Consider the following 25,852-nt stretch of genomic DNA (forward strand, 5'->3'; position numbering starts at 1 on the left):
TACAGATATTAGCCCCCATCCATTCTGGGAAGGACCTACTCCCAGAGGGCAACGGCTCATCTCCTGATGGGGCTGGCATTCTTCCAGGCCAGCAACAGGCAACCAAGTGCACCAAGGTGGGAGCAAGTTCACAATTCAATGATGGGTACAGTTTACTCTCCCGGAGAGGTTTGCTACCTTGCTGGCTTATAGGAATGGGGCAGGGAGGCACACGAGTGATGTCACAGCTGATCTGGGGCCAGGGGTCCTGACTGTTAGTAAAGCCCTTCACGAACAGCTGAGGGGGCTGCATGGAGGAGCCCAGGAGAAGAGATGCAGTGTGCCTGTGAAGTTCTGCTTCTGTGCAGTAGTAGGAATTAGGACTTGTTTTCCCTGAAACTGAAGATACCATTGTCACATCAAGGAAGGGAAACTGAAATCAAAAGTCTACCAAACGGCTCAGACTTGGTGCTTTTCCCCTGATGAGGGTCTGAGAGGGCTGCCCTAGCAGAGGGTCCTGGCCTAACTCCTCCGGCTGGGGGCAGGGATCCAGCGGTCGAAATCGGGAGAGTGATTTGACCGAGCACGTGCCCATCACAGCTCCCCGGCATCTACCTCATCCTGGAATAACACCCCACTCCAGACCTCTTTCCTGCATTACCGCTAGGCTTTCTCAAGTCCCAGAAGATGATAAGAAAAAAAAATGCCTTTAGCTAGGCAGAACAGGTCATTTGTCTTTTGGCTCATTTTGTGTTTCTGCATAAATCCTGCATCAGCCTGTTCCTGCTCCCACTTGCCAGTGAGCAGTTTTTAATTATCAGGAAAATGGTATTTAGTGCAATGAATCACTAGACAGTGAACAAGGAATTCAAGTCAGCTGTGGAGTCAGGCAAACATTTGGAGATGGGGCTCAGAAATTGTTCTCAGATTATGAGTGTTGGGGAAATATTATCAGTGGTAGTAATAATAATATCAGATGCAATATAGCTCATAATATAAAGCATTTTATAATGCTCTGTACGGTGTTTTACATTATTATTGTTGTTAATATTATATATTTATACTATTTTTACAGTTAACTGATTTTTTTTTCTTATTTTTAACATACGTTACATACCTTTGGCACAAAAGTAATGTGTACGGATCTAAACTTCTGATTGCTAGTGCCTTGAGAGAGAGAGAAAAAATCTTCAATTTTATGATCTTCTAATTCACTAATTTCTATTAACTAGTTTGCAGGTATGTTTGTTCTTTGATTTCAAAACCCATTTATACTATGGCTAGGGGGTGCAGCCTGGACTGCCTCCAACTTTAAAAGACCATAGTCCCAGGAAATTAGCCAAATCTTACCCATCAACCCATGCTTTAGGCATAGAAGTCTGGGGACAAATGACTTAGCCACTATCCAGAGCCTTCTTGTGTGGCACAGAGCACTCCTGGAAGGAGAAGAAACTCTTGGCCATTGTTAGAGACCCTACATCACTCCATCGTGGGGCTCTCAAAAGTGAAGCAGCTGGGACAAATTCTGGGGATGCTGGCAGATGTGTGGGGTGTATCTAAAAAGTCAGTTAGACTTACTTGCAAGTGCCAGGGTCTCAGGGCTGAGCAGAAGCAGGCTGGGAAAGGGCCAGTTCTAAATGATGGGTGACATAAGAGGATTAAGAGCTAAAGGAGAAGATGGAGTGCTCCTCTTCAGCCCTCTTGTGTACTCAGAAAGTACAAAATCAGTGCCACGGACATCTTGGGGGTCCATGGAGAGCAGACAGGCTGAGAAGCTTCAGGGGTGCCAGGAAGAGGCTGATGCCCTCCTGCTGGCTGAGGATTCCTAGAATCCCACAGTATGGCTCCAGAGAGGTAGTGACTTAGCTTGTTCTCAGTCACTGATACCTTGTGTCCCGGCAGGTTTGACAGAGCCATGGGAAAGAGCTAAGTGTGCTTCCTCGGGCCCCATTCTGGATCCAAGGCAGACTTTGTCATCTTTGTGACTCACCTAAATTTGGTCCAGATATCTAAGCACAGGAGGGAAGCAGTTTAGGGATCGGCACATAAAATCCAGTCCCCGGGAGGGACTTCATCCAATGCTCTGCCTCAGTACATTGATCATCCCTCATTTGTCTCAACGTTGACAGGACACTGTTCTAGGGACTATGGGAGCTATAGGAAAAGCAAAGCTCATGAGGTTCTTCTTCTGATGAAGACCTGAAATACCTGGGGAACAGTGCTGGAGAGTCTGGAATCGGGAGCCCACACCTGGAAATGAGCTATAAATGCGGCAGAAACCAGAGAAGGCAGAGGGCTATGGATGCCAGCATTCCAGGTCACAATCCAAGAAGGACAGGTCCCGTGGTCATGCACTGGGGAGAGAGAAGCCTGGAGTATCTAAAACAAAGCTCAGATGGGGTGCTTGGGTGGCTCAGTCATTAACCGTCTGCCTTCAGCTAGGGTCATGATCCCAGGGTCCTGGGATTGAGCCCCGTATCGGGCTCCCTGCTTGGCGGGGAGCCTGCTTCTCCCTCACCCTCCTACTGTTCCCCAGTTTGTGCTCTCTCTCTGTCAAATAAATAAATAAAATCTTAAAAAAAATAAAACAAAGCTCAGAGAGAAGCCCACCATGGCATGAATGAGCAAAGTGTGACCAGCTTCAATGTGACGGGAAGAGGGGACCAGAGTGGCAGAACACTGATGTGCTAGCACGGGAGGGCCTTGACTGTGAAACCAAAGGCATTAAGATCAGTGCCATCGGACACACAGAGCTGACAACTGTTCCATCTGCATGGAAGGGACGCACTAAGAGCAAGGCCCTGGGGAATTCCTTTTGCTGGTGGGCTGCCGTGTTCACATGGATGTTGTGGGGCAGGGGCTGGAGGCGGACAAAACAGCTATGGGGTTGTTGCAGTAATTAAAGCACAAGGTAGAGTCTTCAACCAGCGTGCTGCAATAAGAACAACAGAAGAGGCGAGAGAAATTTCAAAGGGAGTTTTGATAGCACTTGGTGAGCATTTAAAGATGCGGAATTAAAGAGGAATGAGAAGAATCCAAGTCAATGCCAAGACGTGTGGAATAAAGCGGTACTGTTAATCAGGTAACGGACTTTGGGCAAGAAACCCCATTATTAGGGAAGTCTGCACACGTGCTTTTACACTTTGAACGCACAGATGAAGTATGCAAGTGCCTAGAAGTCAATCATAAAACTCAGAATGGAAACAGAGCCGGACGTCTAAATCTGGAGTTATGGATTGAAGAGGCGCACGGGTGGTGGTTGAAGCTGTTGGCGTGATGGGCAGTTTCTTGGAGTAAACCTACCAGGAAAGCTTGGTAGAAACTAGACACAGTCTGTTCTACCTGCTTCTGAGGGCCAAGATCAGGGCAATAGGGAGGTGGTTTTTTCCAGGAAGAAGCAGAGGTCATGGGTGCCCAGGCAGGGTGGGAGGAAGAATCTAAGAGGGGAGCCCCAAGGGAGGCAATGAGCCTCAGTGGAAAAGCAGGGGATCTGAGGAGGATCTTCCTCCTTCCTTGTATTTGGAAGCTTCACCATATTTTTAAAGTTTTTTCTTAAAACCACAGTAATTGTCTCGTATGTATCTCCAGGAGAAGGAAAGTAGGCCACAGGCTACTTGCTATTGAGGAAGGTACTTCAGGAAACAGAGTGTAACATCTGCCTGCTCCTTGGTTTCAATGACCAGCACAGGAACGGCTTTCCAGGCAAGGCCCACTGGTTCTGGGCCATCAAAGCCTTGTTGGCAACCCAAAGGCAACAGCCGCGGAGTTGCTCATTAAATTTCCTTGACATTTAATAAGCACCCACTGAAAACTCTGCCACCTTTTGCCCTTGGGGCCCTTCGCTCCGTGGCTCATAGGCCCTCATTTACTCATGACCAGTTACTAATGCTCCTGTTACCCCAGAAGAGGCAGCCAAAGTATCCAGTCTGTCTCTTCCTCCAATGGGTCCACCTGACCTTCACCCTGGTGCCCAAGGTCATTTCCAGTGGGCTGGCTGCTGGTCCTCTACAGTTCTGAAATACATTTCCCACCCAGAGTTAGGAAGGCTGAGCGTGGAATCTTGAAGTGAGATGTGTTTCTGGGCTAATCTAGTCCAATCTCCCACCCAGAGCTAGGAAGGCTGGGCGTGGAGTCTTGGAGCGAGATGTGTTTCTGGTCCAATCTCCCACTTAGAGCAGCAGTTGGCTCCACAACATTCTTTACCGATCGCTATCTAGCCTGCGCTTGAATGCTTCCAGGAACAGAGAGCTTACCTCCCCACAAAGCCACCTGGCTCTGTGTTGGGCAGTTCCAGTTGGGCGGGGGTGTTCTCTCCTGAATCAAATGTCTGCCTACTCTGATCTTTCCTTTGATGGTTCCATTTAACTTCATGAAGCACGACAACATCTTCTTTCCTTTGCCCTAAAGGTGTCATGCTTGATCCCTGCCCGTGTTTCTCCAACACTGAACGGGTGTTTCCAAGTTTCTAAGGTAAGAGATCAGGACTTGCCACTCTCCACAGGCAGGCTGCTTTGCCAAAAATGTTCTTCTCGAAATGGGGTCCTCAGAATCAAGAACATCACTGTAGATGTGTTCTTACTAGCACAGAGGACAGCATGTCTGTGTATCACCTCCTCTGATCTGGGGACCACAGAGTCAGACAGACCTGAGTTTAAAACCTTGTTTTGCAAATCACTAACTCCAAGATTCCGGACAGGTTACCTGTCCTCTCTGAGGCTGTTTTTTTCACATGCAAAATCTACCTCCTGGGACAGTTATGAGGCTTAAATGAATTAACAGAGGTAAAGTGTTTAACACAGTGAGTACTCAAAACTGGACATTATTTTTACTATTGTTTTACATCAATAACAGTGCTTGGCTTTTTACTCTGCTATGTATCACTCATATTAAGCATGTGGTAAACTAAATACCTACACATTTTCACACAAACGAATAGCAAGTCAGGTCTTCTCCTTTCTGTGTTGCTTTATTTTTGTTTTAGCCTAAACACTAGATTCTAGATTTATCCCTCTAACATTTCATCTTGCAGATTTCAAATTAGCATTCAAAGCTGTTGGATAGTTCTGAATTTTGATTGTTTTATATGGTGTTAGTTATGCTCTCCAACTGTTACCTCTAAACTTGATAAGCATCCCTAGGCTTGCTTGCACCTGACTGGTGAATTTAAAAAACAATCAAACGAACAGAGATTGAATTGGACAAAGATTAGAATAAAGCTAGTGACTTCCTTCCTGGCTGACAGAGTCACTAACCCACTTTCTTTGCGTATGAAGACAAGTTCTGTACTCACTTTACACGCTTTCCCCTAGGAGATCATCAAATATTTTTGCCAAAATAAAAACTCACTACATCTGCAATTCCTCTTGAAATTACTAAAGGTATAACTCTAGTAAGTGAGATGAGGTCCTCATTTTGTTTTCTTAATAATCCTCTGTGTTTCCCAATGATCACTGAATTTGGTTGTAAATGCCCAGGACCCACGTGCTTTGGTCTCTACAAGCATTTGGCAGGGATCAAGCTCACAGTCCTGTTCTGTCATCTCAGTGCTCTGTCCTCTTGCCCTAGGTGGAAATTATAGCTTTTGCCAGTCCCTGGGCACATACCCTATTTGGTTTTGCTTTTCTCGAGGCTTAAGAATAGCTCTATGACTGTATCTGCAGTTGCCTGCAACACGGAGATGGTTATGTTAGAGTTGTTTCCTGAAAGCCCTTGACCCCTTACCAAACTCTTTTCTTCCTCTGTCCCCACCCTTCCCCACTTCACCCAACTCAGAAATCAGTGAGACATCAGCCACTATCAGGTGTGTAATTAGATAAGCCCCATAAATACCCAGCAGCATTTCCCAAATGCAGAATTGACTGGAACTTTTCTAAGATAGATTGCCAAGCCTACCCTGCCTTACCTGGATCATCCTGTCCAGGCAATTTTTAGTCAGCCAGCAAGCACCTTCTGAGATCTGGCTCACAGAAATCATGAGAACACGCCATCTGTCTGCCTGTCTTTGGACACGGGAGAACCACAGTCCCACCCACCCATCCTTGAATATGAACCACAAGCTTCCAGGCTCTTTATCCAAGCATCCAGCACCACATCCGGCAGCTTCTCTCTCCAACTTGCCTTCCCTCTAATCTCTCTCACCCAAATCCAACCTCCCCTTGACATGCTTATTCACGTGCTCCAGGCTCAGAGGAGGGACATAAATGAGTGCCCCAGTGTTCTCAGAGTGAACAGCTCTGCCATTCTGGATGGGCTAGAGAAGGTATTCCATCTGCAAAGATTTCTGTTATTTCTCCTTCAGCCTTTGCGTCAGCTTGATAGGAGGGCCTGGGAGGGCAGAGACCGCCAGCCTCTCTATGGTACCCTCTGCCCTGCCCGTGGTGAAGAGAAGTGGGGCTCTGATGAATGCAGTTGGGAGCTGCTGTAGGCTTCCTGTCTCTCCCTGGGCAGGAAGTCTTCAGAGCTGCAGTTGCTGGCCACATCCCACCATGAGGGGCATGCATGTGGGCGGTCCAGGTAGAGTTATGTGCACACACTCGGATTAGACATAATTGACCTTTCTGCCTCCTACAGTGGGACCAGGGGTGGGGCAACCAATAAACTACCAACCAGAACACCTAAGATTAGTCTGCATCCCATCCTCACCTCCTCCTGATCACCAGGCACCTTGAGCCTCTGCAATATGGTGAGAGCAGGGGCTCCGGAGCCAGACTTAGAGAGCGTGCCATCCACCTCTGCCACCTAGGAGCTGTGTGACCAGGGTAAGTCACTTAACCTTCCATTAATGCCTGCCCCCCAAGTGGTTGTCAGGGTTGGATGAGTCGAAGTGAGCTACCAAAATAAAATTCCCAATTCATGGCACAGAGTAGGCTTTCCAAGACTAAATATTCCTAATCCTTCCTCCATCAGAGCCCGGAGTTTTCTCTTCTGTTACAAGTGTGCCGAGCCTTGCCCCAGCTCTACAGCATTTCAGCTGTGATTCTTCAACACTAATAGCTTTGGTCAGAGTGATACGGATGTGCATGGCAGAAAAAGCACGAATGCAGCTCAATGCACGAGACTACAAGTTTAGGGAACCAGGTTGCCAAGGGAGCCAGGTTTCGGGGACTAGATAAAAAGAAAGATTATGAACAGGAGCAAGGACCCTTATAAAAGGTGAGCCGAATGAAAAAGAAGACAGCCTTCTAAAGCAGCCAAGGGAGTGAACTCTGGTTCTGCGTCCGCCCTGAGTGCCAGGGGTGGTGACTGCACAGCTCGTCGCGGGTGGCGCCGTGTGCTCGGCTGCCCTCACTGGCTGCAGCCGGGCACTGTTACTGCTGTGCGACCTAACGACTAGGGAGGCCTCCTTCTGTCGGCCTCAGAGGTGACAGAGTCCCCCCGAAGGGGCTCCGGGGGTCGTGGAAGCATACCTCCGTGCACGTGGGTGCCATGTGGTGGGCCAGCATAGCCCGCCCCGCCAGAGCAGGAGGATGGCCAGATCTCAGGTTGATGTGGCCCAACGGGCACCAAGCCACACCTGGACTCAATGCCTGGGGACCGTCTGTACCCTGCCCAAGGAGTGACAAGGCTTAGCTTGCCTGCCTTTTAAAAAGGGGAGCACCTTCTTAGGGCACCCTATTCTCACCCTAGGGCATCTCTAGTCTCCAAAATGGCATTCCTCCTCTTGAACCCGATTTTGCATCCTCTGCATTCAGGCAGAAATGGCCATCTCTAAATATTTCATCAAAAGAGCTCACAGGATGCCAAATCTGAAATGGACTTCACAGTGGCCCTTAATATGGCCGGGAGTCAGCCCAGAGCAGGGGGTGGGTGGGGGCAATGTCAGAATCCCGAGGCAGAAGCTGGGAAGCAGGGGGGTAGAGAAAGCCCTTCAGGTAATTCTGATGCTCGGTTTGGGGGGTGGGGACCTTCACTTGAGAATCAGAGATAAATCCAAGTCTTTGTTTATCAGCTGGGGAAGCTAAGAGCCTGCCTGGAAGGGCAAATGCACAGGTTAAAATAGGTAAGCATATCTGTAGGTTTTGCAGTGAGGCACAGAGACAGAGAGAGGATGCAGTAAGGTTTCCCCCTGTGAAACCAGTTACAACTGGTTAAAATGGAGGACAGCGTGGCCGGGACAGGGGAAGGAAGGATGGTAAATAGGATTCTGAGTGTTGCAGGAACTTTGCCCATAGTCTTAGAAGGGGACCACTCTCCCAATCCCCCACCATGTTTGTGCTGCCCTGGACCCCTGTGGGAGAGTCTCGGCGCCTCGCAGCCCACACCGAGCCCCCACCTCCCTCCCAGTAATAACAGCCTGGGCACAGCAACCAGCCGCCTGGGGCTCCGTCCTCTACAAACCCTTGGCCATTTCTTGGTCTTTGGTTGAAACGCCCCCACCCCTCCCCCACCCCGAGAGCAAAGCCATTTCTATAGAGTGGCCTGCATACAGTCCCAGCCTGCACTGGCTTCTCTGAGGTGGACCTGCTGGGTGAAGCTCCTGGCCTCACTTTCCTGCCTTGGGGAACCTTGGAGAAGGGAAGAGTTTGGTCCATAAGAAATTTTGCCTTTGAGCCAATGTTCGCTCTAGGAACTGCCAACCGAAGGCATGCTGAGGGGGGGTGTGTGTCCACGAGGTCTGTCTTCCATGCCCACTGTTGAGTGAACAGGAAGAAAGGGGTTGGCATTGCACCAGGGGTTTAGGTGAGATGAGGCTTCCAGAAGGAGCCTGCGACAGAGCACAGTGCAAAAGTGCTGCCATGCATTTCTGGGGGCATCTGCGGAATGCAAAAGGAGTTATTTAGAAAGAGAACATGGCCTGAGGATCTAAGCTTTCTGGAAGTGGGGAAGTGGCCCAACTGACCTAGAGGGGACCTTGTTCAGATCCCACAATGTTGTAAGGACACAGATAAAAGAATCATTTCGACATAGGACTTTACACTGTATGTGGGGGAGGAGAAATTTTAGTTAGAAAAATATTATATATAGGTTTTAAAAAAAGAGAGATGGGTAGGATAATGAGTGAGAAAAACTTTTGAAGGTACTGCTTAAAAGAAAACACTTGGGAGATATCCCAACATGCTGGCCTCTTGGGCTCTGCTATCTTTTTAATTCCCTACATTCATGTTCTCTAGCTTATCTGTGAATTTGGTTAACACATTCCCCAGCCGCTCAATTGGATAAGATAAGACAGAAGATGTTAATAGAGAACCCTCCATCTTTTCCCACTGAGTCTGATTTCAGGATTCATTGGCTTGCTAAACCCAATCTTTTCCCCAGCTTTCTGTGTCCTGTATGGGCTTATCAATGGGGAAGATAATCTACCCGCCGGGCGCCCAATGAGTGCCCACTATGGGCAGACAGCAGAGCGGGCAGGCAGCCTGAGGCCCGTTGGAACCTGCAGAGAGAGGCCACTGCTGGGGCACTTAGGGCTGGAAGAAGTCCTGTGGTTGGGACCGGCCAGTCTGGCTATAGGGAGCCCTCCAAGCACTCACCTCGTCTACCAGGAAGGGGCTGTGTGCTTTCTACTCACCTCGGCCGGTGCTGTAATGCTGGAGCTTATCACTGTACACAGCCTCTTTGCTGTAAGCCCGCTTCCTGTGGAGGCAAGCAAGAGGAGCTCTTTCAGCTGGGGCTCATGCTCGCTGCTCCGCTCCAGCGATGTCCGCCCAGCTCCCCTGTCCCGATGGGCGCTCACTCAGGCATCTCCCGGGGGCTGGGAACCGGGCAGCTCTCACTCTAACATTTAGCTCCTGTCCTGTTTCCTGGCCTGACCACCACTGTGGGCAGTCGGATCTGCTTTCAAGTCAAGGTCTTTCAGAGGCCAGGCGGGGCCGTGGGTCCCCCATCAGAGTTGGGGGCAGAGCCGCTGAGGACAGCCATCAGCACGCTGGCTATACCGCGGAACAGCTCAGGAGAAGCCAACTCCTCTGCTTCACGCGGCAGAATCTGGGCTAAGCCCCCAAAGGCGGTAGCAACCGTATTAAAAATTCACAAGGCCTCAGGGCCCGCCCTTCTGCAGAACTTGGAGTTCCTGTTTTCCTCCGTGGCTCCCCTCCTCCTTGCCTGCCTTGTGCCCTCTGCTGGGGGCTTTGGCTCTCTAACCAGAGGATGGGCCACGCCGGTATGGGGGGTGATGCTCCAGTGGGTCAAATGCAATTTGGGAACTGTCAGTCTGACAGTGAGGGGGAATAAAAGGAGGTTGGAAGACAAATGCTATTTACTCACAGCCTCGCCCAGCTCTCAGGGAGGATTTTATCCCAGGCACAGAGCAAACACATAATCTGGCAAATTCTAAGCTGCCCGTGGATTGAGATGGAGGGATGACCATGAGCTTCACAGCATGTCTGTGAATGGTTAGGCCCCGTCGAGGGGCCTGCACGTGGAGAGGGGCCTCCTGGGCCCAAGGCGAGCAGGGGGGGAGCCGAAGTGGAAAGCCTACCTGCTGCAGACGATGGAGATGGCCACCAACGACACCACGAACACCACCCCGGCGGCCGCCGAGCCAGCAATCAGGGGCAGCTGCTCCCTCAGCTCGGACTTGTAGTCATCTAGGGGACAAAGCGCCATTAGAGTCCTTCCTGTGTGCCCTTTGCATACCGCTGGGACTCAGTGCATGACATCAAAGACATTATAAATATATATAGATATATACCTGTACATGTGGAGTATGGCTTCTCTGCTTCAGAGCCCAACTGAAGCAAAGAGTGATCTTCAAGTCACAAATAGACAAAGACGACTAAAACCAAATGACAGCCACAATAAAAACGGAACAGTGGTGACAGAAGCTCGGAACCAAATGCTGATGACATCCGTCCCCCCAGCAGAGGTGATTCCAATCTACATCCCCTCATTTGGAAGGTCTCTCAAAGGCCGGTCAGTGACGCTAAGGATAAGTCTAAGGGGAAGACTGAAAACCACTGCAGGAGTATCTCCTAAAACACAAAGGTGTTGAAATGCAGCAGGGCGCACGGATTCACAGAGCAGGTATTTCCAGAATATCTGCGGCCAGGCAGCCCTGCGCCAGGTGCTGTGGGGGATAAAGAAATGGCGGGAAATGGCCCAGCTCTCCACAGTTCCCACTCAAGGAGAACAGGGTCAAGGCCTCTTCCAAGGTCAGAACTGTGCTATGTGACGCAGGTGGATGGGAAGTCCCTGAGTCACAGAGGCCAACAGAGCTCGCCCAAAGCCTGGCTTTCCCCTGTGCCAGCCCTGTGCTCTTGGACAAAGTCTTTAGTCCCTCCGACCCGCAGACTCCTTTCTGCTAAAAAAAAAAAAAAAAAGGCACTAATAAAATGATCAGATTATGTGAGGCACATTTCACAATGTCTGCACTATCACACGGTGCCCCAAATATTAATACTCTTTGCCTTAATCTGTAGAAACCACTTGGCCCGGCTGACACAGTGGTTATTCTTTCCCCTGGTGCTCAGGATGGAGGCATATAGAGATCAAGCTTTATATGTTCTACTACAGTGAGGGTTGCCAGATATGGTAAATAAAAATACGGGCCCACCAGTTACATTTGAATTTCAGATACACAATGAGTAATGCTTTAGTCTAAGTGTGCCCCAAACATTGCACAGGAGATACTTGGACTTAAATACTGTTGGTTCTTTGTCTGAAATTCGAATTTATTTGGCCGTCCTGTATTTTACCTGGCAACCCTAACAGCGATAGCTCTTGAAGTGAAGTTCCCCATGCCCTGCGTCAGAATCACCCAAGCCCGATGATTAAACATGACTATTTCTGGGCCCCTCCTCAGATCTACTGAATCAGAACCTCTGAGCGGAGAGCAGGACATCTGCATGTTTACCAAATACTCCAGGTGATTCCCATGCTTCTCAAAGTTTAAGAACCACTCTTCAACTCGGTGGGTGGGGAAAGAGACTTCCAAAGACAAGGATGTTGTTCTTGAAGCCAACCATTCCATAGATATCAATTTTAAAGACTGAGGGTAGAGTTTCATTTTCCCTCAGCTGAGAGCTTTCCGTAACACGCACGTTTTAAAAAAAAATAATTTGGGGGGGAAAAAAAGGAAATTCAAGGAACCACAGTGAAGAGTCCATAAAAACATCTTTATAACTTAAAAACTGCATAAAGCAATGTGACCTTCAGTCTTTAAAATTGATTTCTAAAGAGTGAGAACCTTCAAGAATCAACACCCTTATCTGTAGAAGTGTCTTCTTTGGCTCACAGAGTTGAAGGATAATTCTCAAACACCAGGGAGCCTAAGAATCACCTGGACTGTTTGATAAACAGGCAAATACCATACTTTATGAATGGGTTACCAAAAAAAAGCAAGTAAGTCAAAAGTAGGCACACTGTGGCTCTGCCACCATGTGGTGGTTCCCTGCCTGGTGTTTGACCCTGGGCAGAATTCCACAAGTCCCCTTGCTCCAATGACCCTATACTGATCACCTTTCAGACTCATCTTTGTGCTGAAGACAGGGCCCGATGCCTCAGTGAACTTAATTACTACCGAGGTGTGAACCTCAGTCATTAAGATAAATACTCTTGAATTTGGCCACTTACCAAAACTCTCTTACATCTAGCCTCTCTTGGGTTTATAAAACTTAACTGCCAAATGTAAAAGGAATAGTCTTCTTGGGAGAAATTTGTTACCTCTTGATTTGTCTAGCAAAATTGCCAAGAGACCAGGGCTCAGAGAATTCTGAGTTTTGGGTTTTTAATCCTGTACTTCCTGATGCAAAGTGCCCATAAATCGAGATGGTAAGTGAGATGCAAAGAGGGGACAGAGTCCTTTAGGAACAGGAGACAGCCTGCGTTCTTTTCTTACGGGCAGCATTATTCATCTGAATAAACTGGCTTGCCTTTCCACCCCATCTCACCATCCTCAAAATGTGAGTGAAGATTCACCTAAAAAAACCCCTCAAAATGGGTTGCAAACGCCAATCTTACAGGAGCCAGACGGTACGTGAAAGTATCTGGGTACAAATCACCGGGAAGGTGCAGACCCTCCATGGGGGCAGCCCCCTCGCAGCTCAGGGGCAGAGCCCTCACTCTAGAATGCCCACCAGCATCAGCTTCTTTGCAATGTTTCCCAAGAAAAAGCACATTATGGTTTTCATATGAAATTATCTGATTTTTAAAATGTTTCTGGTGAATTTTTAAATTGTTAAAAATTGTAATGGGAGTCAATATAAAACCTTAAGTCCTATCACGTGCCTAGTCAGAGAGTGTTGGCCTAAAATAAAATGTCTGGAAGGGCAGACTATTTTGTATATAATGTAAATAATAAGTGAAAAAGTAAAGGCTTTCAGTTGAGGAGGGTGAGAATATACTGATATTTGGAAAACTATCAGGCAACAGCTCATGAATGAATAAATAAAACAGATAGATAGTAAGTAGATAAACAAAAGCATGCACCATGGTAAATGGCTGACAAAGGGAGTGAGTGAGCACAGGCAGGTACCCCATGCTCAATGCTCAGGCTCCAGGGAAATCAGATTTTTCACAACCATTCAAAAGGGTGGTCTCGAGGACTGAGAGAGATCGTTATAATAGGGAACTAACAAAGCCCAAAGGTGGAAGTATTTTGGGTGACAGACTTTCTGGCCTTGGGGACGGTTTGGAAGACAGTGTCTTTTATCTCTGGTGACACATGAACAGAACCTACTGGAGTCCCATGAGAAGTTGCTTCAAATAAGCTGAGATGCTGGGTACGAGGGACTGCTGCACCCCCAGTGTTGCCCCTCTGTTTCCTTCCTGGAGACCTTGGCTCATGCAATCAGGCTCAGCTCCCAGTCCCCCAGAATAGGGGGTGAAGTGGGAGTGAGGGTAAAGCAGCGGAGGCACTGGGCCTAATCCAGAGGCAGGAGGGCACATGGCCCTCGAGATACGTGTGGGTCTCACTGCCGTGACCTCCCTGCATGTGGTGCAGAGACCCTTCGAAGGCAAACCCCTGAGATGCTAGGAGAGAAACAGGCCAGACATCAGACAGATGCCCTGCCTTGTGAATCACGCAAGTGTGCACAGCCCCTCTGGAGGCAAGGGAACGGCACCGGACTCCATCGAGAGGTTGGCTTTGGGGCTCCGAGGGCAGCCTCCTGGGTCTCCTTTCCCTCCCCCAAGCGCTGGCCCTGTAGCAGTTCACTGGCCCGCCTCTTACCATCCGTCAGCGTCTGGAAGCACATCTTGCCGCTGAACTTGCCGTAGCCGGCCACCGTGCGGGCACGCACTTGCACCACGTACACCATGCCGGGCCGTAGGCCATCGATCCGTGCCGTGTTGGTCTGGCTCCTGGCCATGGAGGAGTTGAACTCATTGTGCTCCTGAAAAAGAGCAAGAACAGTCTGCAGCCTGCTCCTGAGTGCCTCATCCACACCTGCTCCACCCTGGAGCACCCAGGCCCCATCCGTTGGAAGCCATCACTGGCCCCGGGCCCCCCCTCTGAATGGGGGACAGTCTGGCCTGGACCAAGGGAATGAAGAATCAGCTCTGTGTCACGAGGTGGCGGTGCTCTAAAAAAGAAGGCTCTGAGCGAATGGCTGGGCTCTCAGAGCCTGGCTGGGAGGCTCATTGTCATTCTCTGCCCCTTCCCGCTCCAGGGTTCATTGATAGAATAACAAAGCATGTGCAGGTTTGCAAAATCCTGTGGTGTCTCTGAGGTCAGTGGAAGCAAACTGGACAACATTTGCCCTTTGTCTTGCTCCTACTGAGGCCTCGTCTTTTCTCTCCTCACTCAAGATCTCCTGGTCACTCCTCACCATGGCTGTTCTAGATCACACCTTAAGCTCCCTCAAGTCCTAATCCTTAGCTGAGTGGCTTAGTGTCCACTCTGCTACAGAGCCTGAGGCCATTCTGGACTATCTCCCTTGCCTGCTCTGCCTTCACTTTGGCCTGTGTCTCTGTCTGTCTGGCTTGCAACCTTCAGTTGCCCCCCTCCACCAGCATCAGGAGGTCATGTCCCTTCTCCCTGGAGAGCAGGCCCTGCCCCTTCTCACCTATTCAAGGGGTCAGCCCCCTGCCCCCATCACTCTCTCCAGCACCTTCCACCCTGTCTTCTACAGTCCCTGTTATCCGCACATGACTGTCCTCTGGCGTGCACAGATTTTGCTCCTGTTTCTCGTCCCTCTGACTCCTCTGCCCGTGGTGGGTGCCCTTCAAGGGTGCTTCCTCTTTGCTGCTGATCTTATGAAACCTTTGGTTTGTGCCTACACTTTTGTAGCCTCCCATTTTTTCTGCTACTCCCACCCCACCAAGTCCCAACTTCTTTTCTAAAAAAGATCTTTGACCTTCCCTAAAGCTATTACCAGATAAAAACAGAACTCTTAAATCTAGGTTGGCAGGCCCTTCATAATGAAGCAATTCTAATCTCACATCCCAAATTTGCCACCTCGCTGTCCCTCTAGTAACACCTCCAGCCCCAGGGCCTTTGCTTAGGCTGTTTTCCCAGTCTGAAATACCTCTCTCCAGTGCTCCTCTGTACCCTGCAGGTTCCCTATGCCCACACCTCTAAGGCCTCCTCTTCCAGGAAGGCTTTCCATGGACTCTCTTCATTGCTGTTCTTTATCATTATACCTTACCCTCAGCTCCCTCGTATATACCAGCCTGCCCTCTGGTCATTTCCACGTGCACATGTTAGAGATTATGCATTATCTCCAAACAAAAGTTTCAAGTCTGGGCCTGCCCCTGTCTCTACCATAAATCTTAGAGCAAAATGGGGACATCAGTGAAAATGAAGAGCTTGGGTCACTGAGAGGGAAGCTCCCAAGTCCAATGTGCATGTCTGGGGCTCTGTGATGAGTTCTAGGCACAGTGGTTCGAGAGGCATGGTGACAGATGAGGGGAAAGTTGATGGCAAGAGGTGCGTAAGCCACATCCTCAGACAAGCCACAGAAGTTTGGGGAGTTGAGCCAGGACAAAAGAATACAGTGCAATGATAAAAAAAAAAAAAAAAAAAAAGCCATTGTTTTAAAATACGTAAACGTCTACTTTCCAAAGGGGAGGGTGTGTATCCACTCAATCATTGGGCCAGGCAGCTGCATTTATGACACACTAGCATGTACAGGGAGCTATACGTGGGCTGCAGGGACCAAGGCATGGCCCCTTTCCTTGAGGACACAAAATCTTGTGGGACAGACCAGCAAATGAGCAGACGCCGACAGTAGTGTTGACTGAGTGACTTGGCAGAAGGCAGCTTGGGGGAGCTGTGGGGGAACAGCAGAAGGTCACCCAGCTCAGGCTGATAAGGAGATTGGGAGGGTGACATTGGTTGAGTCATGACAGGTGAAAGAAATTGGCCACATGGAGAAATGTGGAGAGTGAGAACTGAACAGAACGTGGAAACCAAGATCTAAAGAGATTCAGGAGCCTGCAAGCCATGGGCCTATCTGGAGTGTGGTGACACATGGGTGGTGACAAAGGCTTCAGAAGTAGGTTAAAGGGACCACAGGCTAGAGGCCAGCTCGAAGGGACAGTTGAAGGTTACATGTTCGTCCTCATGGAGGGGCTATCCATCGGCCTCTGGGAAAGACTCCTGGGGAGGAACTGCCCATCCATCATTTGATCTATTTAAAAAGAAGGAAGATCCCCCCTCGCCCACCCCCAATCAAGGATCCAGCAGAAAGAAGGCTGTCCACTACAGAAGGAATATCATCCGGAGCTTTGGTCATTACTATCTTAACGCACTGGAGATCTGAGACCTGAAGCTATAAAAATCACCTCATCACCTTGCAAATTAGGACAAAATCCCATCACTACAAAATCCTGGTAGTGGGTATCTGTCTGGATTCTCTGGTTTTACTGGAATCTGTGGAATTAGGTGCTGCTTGAAAGAAGTAAAACACTGACCAGGCAGCTCTTTTACTGCAAACTGTCTTTTGGTGTATTGGTTATTTGGATTGTGGGGACAAAACATTACCCCATAATCACTTTATAGCCCACACATTCTTCAAGAAGTTCAGTGATTAAAATGAGTATTTGTCCTTGCTCCCTTCAAAACCATTAATCAACTTTAGACAAATGAGTGAGAGCGAAGAGCACAGTTGCTTGCTTTTTTTTTTCTTTCTTTTTTTTTTTTGGCCTCATGATTGATTTTATAAGCATGTGAGAGGTAGACACTTAGCTATTGAGGGCAGAGACCATGGCTCCCATCCCTGACATGCAGCACAGGGCTGGCACCAAACCGCCTGGGTGCTCAACAATTCAGTGCTAAATGAATGAATAAACACCACACTTCAGAACAATTATTTGAACCAATCGATCGAGCACAAGATACTGCCAAGGTCTGAAAGAGTTTCTAGGAGAAAATGATCCTAAAATTTGAAGGGTAGAAATTCCCAAGGCCTAACCCAGCCCATTCTGGCCCAGACAGTTATTATGAAGAGCAAGTAAACGTCTGAACGCTTAATCATGAAGACAGCTGAGAGCAGATGTAGATGCTCCTCCCATGGTTTGCCTACAAGCGCTGACACCAGGAGTGAAAAGTGCTACAAGACAGTAAACAAGAGAGAATGATGAATGGAAGCATATTAAAATGGGAAGGAGATGAACATGGAGAGGCTCTGGGAGTGTCATCAGCTCGATGGCATCTGAGCTCTCTATTAATGAGCTGTTGGAGGAGACGAAAGCCTCATTGATTCTATTCATAGAGCTGAAATGAAAAGGTGTTCCAAGTGCAGATTGAGAGGGGGATGTGAGGTAGGAGACCCAGGGAGGGTTTTCAGGTGTTGGAAAACTATGGTCCATGGCCAGCTCCTGGTTTTGTAAATAAAGTTTTATTGGAAACTTTATTTGGGCTGGTATCAACACCAAGGATGAAAAAGAAAAAAAGAGGTTCTTAATTTTTACTTAAAACAATCAATGATACCCCTGGCCAGATGCTATCAGTACATCATCTATATGTCCTTTTAGAATAAAGATTATGTATCATCCCTTTGGGGAAAGTTGTTAGGTGTAAAAAGAAGAGATCACAATAAAACCTTTTTAAAAGAAAAAAAAAACACCTCAAGTTGAGTAGTTGGGACAGACACTGTATGGCCACAGACTTAAATATTTCCTATCTGATCCTTTATGCAAAAACTCTGCTGATTCCTGGCTTAGAGGAAGCGGCACAGAATGGAGGAATTGTGGTTTTGTTTCTTTGGATTGAATCCAGGATGTCTACCAGGCTCAGTTCTCCCGTGTTTGCATCTTCCTTTTTTTTTTTTTTTTTTAAGATTTTATTTATTTGTCAGAGACAGAGAGAGAGAGAGTGCACAAGCAGGGGGAGCTGCAGGCAGAGGGAGAAGCAGGCTCCCCACTGAGCAAGGAATCCAATGTGGACTCGATCCCAGGACTCTGGGATCATGACCTGAGCTGAAGGCAGACGCTTAACTGACTGAGCCACGCAGGTGTCCCCATGTTTGCATCTTCTAAAGACAGGATTCACTGGCCTCGTGGAGCAGGGAAGCAGACCATTCTGCTTAGAAGCATTTGGATTTAAAATGAAGATGCACTCTCTTATTTCAGAGGCCATATTCATTTTGAGATCTTCAGCGTCAGCATGATTGTTATCTAGTTCCACACTGAGCTCAGAAGTTTACACCACTGGAATATAGTAACAACGTCTGTAGTTCTGATTCTTCATGGTCATGGGTAAGCCATTGGACCTTCCTGAGACTTAGTGCCATCATCTATAAATTGATTATACTTGGCTTGCAAACATCTTTCTTTTATTTATTTTAAGGATCAGAGCTAATGTATCTGTTAATATCTGGCACATAATCCATCAATATACGATGGATTATGATCACTGTGGTTATTGCAAAATACCCTCACAGGGTAATGTCTTTTTCTTTATTTGCATTAGAAATGGTCCAGGCAATGTAACAGATCTTAAGTGAAGTCTAGAGTTCCATAGTAACATACTGAATGATAACCAATGCTTTGGCAAAGAATCTTCCATGTTCCCAAGGAAAGCATTCTATCCTCTGGAGTGAGGACAATAATATGCTTCACTGAGGTGTGGAAGCTGCCTCAGGCATTGAGCTGCTGGTGCATGTGTGTTTGTTAATAATTAGTATAAATTACTGAGAAGTAGGGATGTGGTCTGAAATGGGAGAATAAGCTTCCTTCATAGCATCAGAAGTTGAAGTTAATTACAGTGTTTCAAAGGAGGAGGTCTGCATGTAAAGGGAAAAATAGCCGAGGAGCTGGGGAGCTAGGGTCCTGCTTCCCAAGGCAGTCATGTTCCACTATTCAACACAACCTCCATGCAGGAGGGCTGTGGGCCTCCATCCCTGATCCTCTTCCTATTTCCCATGCCCCACTGGATAATTCCGCCAGCCTTGGGGCTTTCATACCATTTATATACGGATAACTGCCAGATGGACTTGTCCCAAGATGGTCCTCTCTCCTGAACGGCAGACATGGACATCTAGCTGCCTGCTCTCCTTGGTGATCTCAAAGGTGTTTTAGACATGGAGCTGAGCTTCTGTCCCTTCCCTTACCCCAAGCAAGCTCTACCACAGCAAGCCCCCTTCTAAGTCAATGATGGTTAGGGACTTCTTCTTATTGGGCCAGGCACAAACCTTCCCACATCCAAAGTCCAACCTGCTAGAAATCCTGCTGCTGTCTTCGGTTTCCGTATCTGGAATTTACTATTTCCCTGGCCATCTCCTCCCATCCCAATCAAGGCACCATCATCCTTGTTCTAGCTGATTGTAATCTAGCAGGCTGGTTTTTAATGGGACAGCTGAATGATCCCCTTAAAATGGAAGTCAGATTTTGTCTCTCCTCTGCTGCTAACCCTGCTATGGATCTCACTCAGTGGGAAAGCTGAAGTTCTAAGGTCCAGCATGATCACCTCCCCTGGTTACCTCTCTCACCTGCCTGCTACTTTCCCATTGCTTGTACCACTCCAGTCATGCTGGTCTTCTTCCTGCTCCTAGAGTCTCTAGTCATGACCTTGCCTCAGGGCCTTTGCATAGGCAGTTGCCTCTCTCTCCCCTGCTTCACAATAACCTCACCTCTTTCTTTTTTTTTTAATTAATTAATTATTTATTTTATTATTATGTTATGTTAATCACCATACATTACATCATTAGTTTTTGATGTAGTGTTCCATGATTCATTGTTTGCGTATGACACCCAGTGCTCCATGCAGTACGTGTCCTCTTTAATACCCATCACCAGACTAACCCAACTCCCCACCCCACCCCCAGAACCCTCAGTTTGTTTTTCAGAGTCCATAGTCTCTCATGGTTCGTCTCCCCTTCCGATTTCCCCCCCTTCATTCTTCCCCTCCTGCTATCTTCTTCTTCTTCTTTTTTTTTTTAACATATAATGTATTATTTGTTTCAAAGGTACAGGTCTGTGATTCAACAGTCTTACACAATTCACAGCGCTCGCCATAGCACATACCCTCCCCAATGTCTATTACCCAGCCACCCCATCCCTCCACCCCCCACCACTCCAGCAACCCTCAGTTTGTTTCCTGAGATTAAGAATTCCTCATATTAGTGAGGTCATATGATAAATGTCTTTCTCTGATTTACTTATTTCGCTGAGCATAATACCCTCCAGTTCCATCCACGTCATTACAAATGGCAAGATTTCATTCCTTTTGATGGCTGCATAATATTCCATTGTATATATATACCACATCTTCTTTATCCATTCATCTGTCGATGGACATCTTGGCTCTTTCCACAGTTTGGCTATTGTGGACATTGCTGCTATAAGCATCGGGGTGCACGTACCCCTTTAGATCCCTACGTTTGTATCTTTGGGGTAAATACCCAGTAGTGCAATTGCTGGATAGTATTGTAGCTCTATTTTCAACTTTTTGAGGAACCTCCATACTATTTTCCAGAGTGGCTGCACCAGCTTGCATTCCCACCAACAGTGTAGGAGGGTTCCCCTTTCTCCGCATCCCAGCCGACATCTGTCGTTTCCTGACTTGTTAATTTTAGCCATTCTGACTGGTGTGAGGTGATATCTCATTGAGGTTTTGATTTGGATTTCCCTGATGCCGAGCGATGTTGAGCACTTTTTCATGTGTCTGTTGACCATTTGGATGTCTTCTTTGGAAAAATGTCTGTTCATGTCTTCTGCCCATTTCTTGATGGGATTATTTGTTCTTTGGGTGTTGAGTTTGAAAAGTTCTTTATAGATTTTGGATACTAGCCCTTTATCTGATATGTCATTTGCAAATATCTTCTCCCATTCTGTCGTCTTTTGGTTTTGCTGACTGTTTCTTTTGCTATGCAAAAGCTTTTTATCTTGATGAAGTCCCAATAGTTCATTTTTGCCCTTGCTTCCTTTGCCTTTGGCGATGTTTCTAGGAAGAAGTTGCTGTGGCTGAGGTCGAAGAGGTTGCTGCCTGTGTTCTCCTTTAGGATTCTGATGGACTCCTGTCTCACATTGAGGTCTTTTAACCATTTTGAGTCTACTTTTGTGTGTGGTGTAAGGAAATGGTTCAGTTTCATTCTTCTGCATGTGGCTCTCCAATTTTCCCAACACCATTTGTTGAAGAGACTGTCTTTGTTCCATTGGACATTCTTTCCTGCTTTGTCGAAGATTAGTTGACCATAGAGTTGAGGGTCCATTTCTGGGCTCTCTATTCTGTTCCATTGATCTATGTGTTTTTGTGCCAATACCATACTGTCTTGATGATGACAGCTTTGTAATAGAGATGGAAGTCTGGAATTGTGATGCCACCAGCTTTGCTTTTCTTTTTCAATATTCATCTGGCTATTCGGGGTCTTTTCTGGTTCCATACAAATTTTAGGATTATTTGTTCCATTTCTTTGAAAAAAGTTGATGGTATTTTGATAGGGATTGCATTGAATGTGTAGATTGCTCTAGGTAGCATTGACATCTTCACAATATTTGTTCTTCCAATCCATGAGCATGGAATGTTTTTCCATTTCTTTGTGTCTTCCTCAATTTCTTTCATGAGTATTTTATAGTTTTCTGAGTACAGATTCTTTGCCTCTTTGGTTAGATTTATTTCTAGGTATCTTATGGTTTTGGGTGCAATTGTAAATGGGATCGACTCCTTAATTTCTCTTTCTTCTGTCTTGTTGTTGGTGTATAAGAATGCCACTGATTTCTGTGCATTGATTTTATATCCTGCCACTTTACTGAATTCCTGTATGAGTTCTAGCAGTTTTGGGGTGGAGTCTTTTGGGTTTTCCACATAAAGTATCATATCATCTGCAAAGAGTGAGAGTTTGACTTCTTTGCCGATTTGGATGCCTTTTATTTCTTTTTGTTGTCTGATTGCTGTGGCTAGAACTTATAATACTATGTTGAATAGCAGTGGTGATAGTGGACATCCCTGCCGTGTTCCTGACCTTAGTTAACCCCACCTCTTTCAAGTCTTTACTTGGAACCTATCTGCTCCAAGAGGTCTACCTTTACCGTTCTATTTAATTCTGCAACCTGCTCCTCCCCCAATCCTGACCCTCTTGATCCCATTTACCATTCTCTGCCTTTTCTATTTTCCTTTGCATGATTCATTTTCTAACATACTATGTGATCTCTTTATTTATTGTGTTCATTTTCTGTCTCCTTCCATCAGAAAGTCAGCCCCGTGAGGGCAGGAATCTTTGTTTATTTAGATCGTTAATAGATCCTAGAGTAGTACTTGCCAAATAGCAAGTACTCACAGAACAAGTAAATGAATCTGGTGTTTTTACAAAAAATGTGTTGGGTCGGTATTTTCTTCAGATTTTGCAAATGCTACAGTTTAACATGGTGCTCCCCACCCCCCACCCAGAGACCAAGGGGACCAGCTCTACAGGGCACCATCTCCCTTCTCTTGGCAGCATGTGCCCAGCAGCAGGCCCCAGGAACAGCTGCTAAAGAAAGTCAGTAGATAAAACACAAAGTTCTATTTCTAATAATTTTGACCTCATCTTTCAAATTCCATTTACGTGTTTTTAATCTCTACAAATATACTAGCACGGTAGTAGAAGCATATGATTTATAAATAAACAAATTTATATTGGAAGAACACGATCAAACACTTTGGAAAACACTGGTACAAAACCACAAAATCTTTGGGAAGCTCAGGGGACACCTGGCAGTTTTGTGGCATCTACATTGGTATAGCAAACACATGACTGGGAAAATGGGATTGGGCCTGCCCATACCAGCTCACCGAGCCATTCAGACAGCAGGGTGGTAGGCTGGTAGATTCTCTCTTCAGTTGGTACAGAAAGTGTCCGGACTTTGGAAAGTTTTGTCAAGGGAGACCCAACAAACTCTCCCAAGGAGCCTCTGGCCTCCCTCCCTCAGGACTTCCTCCAGCCCGCCCACTTGTACCCTCAGTGGGCCACCCTCCACTGAACAGTAGCTGGCCCTGTGTCTTGCAAGCCTGTGGGCAGAGCTGGCTCACCTTCTCATAGTACCGGATCTCATAGTCCAGGATAATGCCATTGGGCTGCTCTGGCTGTGGCCATGACAAGGTGATGCTCCTCATGGTGGCACTGACCTGGTGCATGATGGGAACAGTGGAAGGGGCTGTGGAGAGAGGAAAAGACAGGGCAGGTGAACAGACCCCCAATTACATGACAAGTGTCATCTTTCAGAGATAAATGAAGAGATAAGTGTCTCTGGGTTTGAACCCACCCTTTCTTTCTCACAAGCAGAGCTGATGTGCAGAACTTCCTGTGGGTTTTGCATAATGAATGGAGTATGGATAACAAAGAGGAGAAAAGGTGATACTTTAGGACAGGGGGACATATATGAGGGCAGGGCTGGAATGGACATGGTGTTTTTTGCATGGGGAAGAGAAAGGCTTGACCAAAAAGAGATGGCTGGAGGAATCCCATGAAAACAGTGTGGCCTGGGGAAGCTGGAGCCATTTAGGGAGGGGGTGACAACCAGGACAAGTCTAGGCTTCCAACACTGGGACAAGAGGGACAAGGGAATGTTTTTGAACAGAAGGTGGTGAAGGAATCTCAGTCTCGCATTAATTGGCAGAGCTACTATAGAGAAGAGATCACCTGGAGAGAGGGATGCTAATGAGAGAGTAGAACTGGTCAGTGCAGAATTACTGCAATAGAAAGGAACGTTCTAGCAAACATCTCTTTCTGAAACTGCATGCAGGATTTTGCTGCACTTCAAAAGAAAGGGAGGAGGCATCTCTCAAAAAGACATGAACACAGACCAACAACCGAGTTCATTCAGACTTTTGTCAGAGTTTTCCAAATGAGGACATTTGCAATAAAGAGCCCACAAGTATAAATGAAGAAATGATACACAAACCAAACATTTGGAAAACAGGACAATAATTCCAAAATCTGTGAAGCGATTCCAAAATTTCTGTTTGGAAATAATATTATTTATTTCCCAGTTCGACGCTTTTCATACTGTGTAAGTAAAATGAAAACAGTCTGGAAATAACAAATGAGGGTTATCTTTCTAGGGGAAGAGGCAGGTAATGGATGAGGCTTCAGTCTGCGCTCTGCTCAGGGGCTGTTCCGTTTAGTCCTGGCACTTCTGTAGCTATGAAGGGCATTTCCTCACGTGAACCCCACTTCACACGGGTTTCTCGGGGGACTGTGGTGGAGTGGCATTTACTAGCCTCACTTTAAGTTAACGGATCCCCCTCCAGAGCGTGGCTGCGGGCCTGGACGCGGGGGTCGCTGCGCTCTGTGCTCTCTGCTCGCTGGGCTCTCAGGGAGCACTGAGGACATGTAGGCCGGGGATGGGGCTGCAGAGCACTTGTCGTGAAGATGTCCACAGTCCCGGGAGCCACAAGAGAGCACAGTGTGAGACACAGTGTTAGGAGGGCTTAAAATCAGAGAGTCCACCCAGGACCCTGCTCAGTTCCCATTAGGGGACCTTGAGGTGGCCCCGAAAACGCACCTGTCAGAGCTCCCACCCCTGGGAGCGTGGTTGACTCATGGCCCCCCCTGCTGCACTCCAAAAACACTTACCGCATCCACACAGCACCCCGTCTCCCACAGGTTGCTTCCAGTCACTGACTGAGAGCAATGAGGATGCTTCGAAAGACCCATTCCTGACTCTTCTGCTGGGCAGCTTTCGCCCGAGGACTCCCCATTGGACTCCCCAATGCTTCTTTGTACAGCATGGCAGTCTAAGAGTCTTCCCATCTAATTCTCCTTCCTGCCCTCTCCTTCATTGTGATCTGATGGCTCTCCCGGCTTCCTCTGGCCTCCCCTCCCATTTCTCCGATCTCTGGCACCTATAAGCCTACCTTGGCATCTACTTCATGGAGGACCTGATTTTATGCAGTCCTGAATCCCCCTGTCACGGATTCTCTGCTGGGCCCTGCTGTGTCCCCAGGGATGAGATGCTCACTGCCTCTGGGAGCTGTGGCTTCATCCTTGGGTAGCTCTCACCAATTTGCATGTCTTCCTATCCTTATCTGAAATTTGTCTTCTTCTCGATGGTCTCAGTTCCACTGACTAAAGTAATATAGAATGTTCCTTCTTCCACAGAATGGCTTGTCAAATAGCTAAAGAAACTAGTTAGGTCTTCCCTGAGTTTTTCCTACTGACAAGAATGGCCAGATACTATGAACATTTCTCCCATGACATGATGTCACCTGAGGTGGCTCCTTTCCAAATGGGGCTCATGTTGTCTTTTTAGGCATGTGGCCCAGAAGTAAATCCAATTCTCCCACTGCTGGTTAAGCATCAAAGATTAGGGTAAAACTAATATCTTCCATGATCTGTGTACCATGCATCTGTTAATGTGACCATCAGCCTTTTTTGCATCAAAAACATGTCCCTGCCATTCGATTGTGAAATCACTGTCAAATATAACCTTTAGGTTTTCTCATGGTGAGCTCCTCCTTTTTTGTTTGTAGAGTTTGCTTTTGGCTTTGACTACGGGGATTTACGTGTATGTTTCTACCTTTATGGTATAACATTTGGCCTATGAATCTGGTAAACTGAAATAATTTTTGATCCTG

At 47.2% G+C, this 25,852-nt stretch overlaps 1 protein-coding gene across 1 annotated transcript in view; it reads right to left on the minus strand.

Moving 5' to 3' along the window:
• The window catches only part of EPHB1 (EPH receptor B1), a 416,084-nt gene that overhangs the window by 69,678 nt on the left and 320,554 nt on the right, over window positions 1–25,852 (minus strand). The window contains exons 6-9 of the mRNA XM_044915538.1: window positions 23,306–23,430; window positions 14,087–14,249; window positions 10,397–10,505; window positions 9,488–9,552 (exon numbers count right to left, since the gene is read on the minus strand). Coding sequence (XP_044771473.1) covers window positions 9,488–9,552; window positions 10,397–10,505; window positions 14,087–14,249; window positions 23,306–23,430 — 462 coding nt within the window. The remainder of the gene's footprint in view (window positions 1–9,487; window positions 9,553–10,396; window positions 10,506–14,086; window positions 14,250–23,305; window positions 23,431–25,852) is intronic.

This window comes from Neomonachus schauinslandi, chromosome 1 (genome assembly GCF_002201575.2).
Source record: "Neomonachus schauinslandi chromosome 1, ASM220157v2, whole genome shotgun sequence".
Taxonomy (NCBI): domain Eukaryota; kingdom Metazoa; phylum Chordata; class Mammalia; order Carnivora; family Phocidae; genus Neomonachus; species Neomonachus schauinslandi.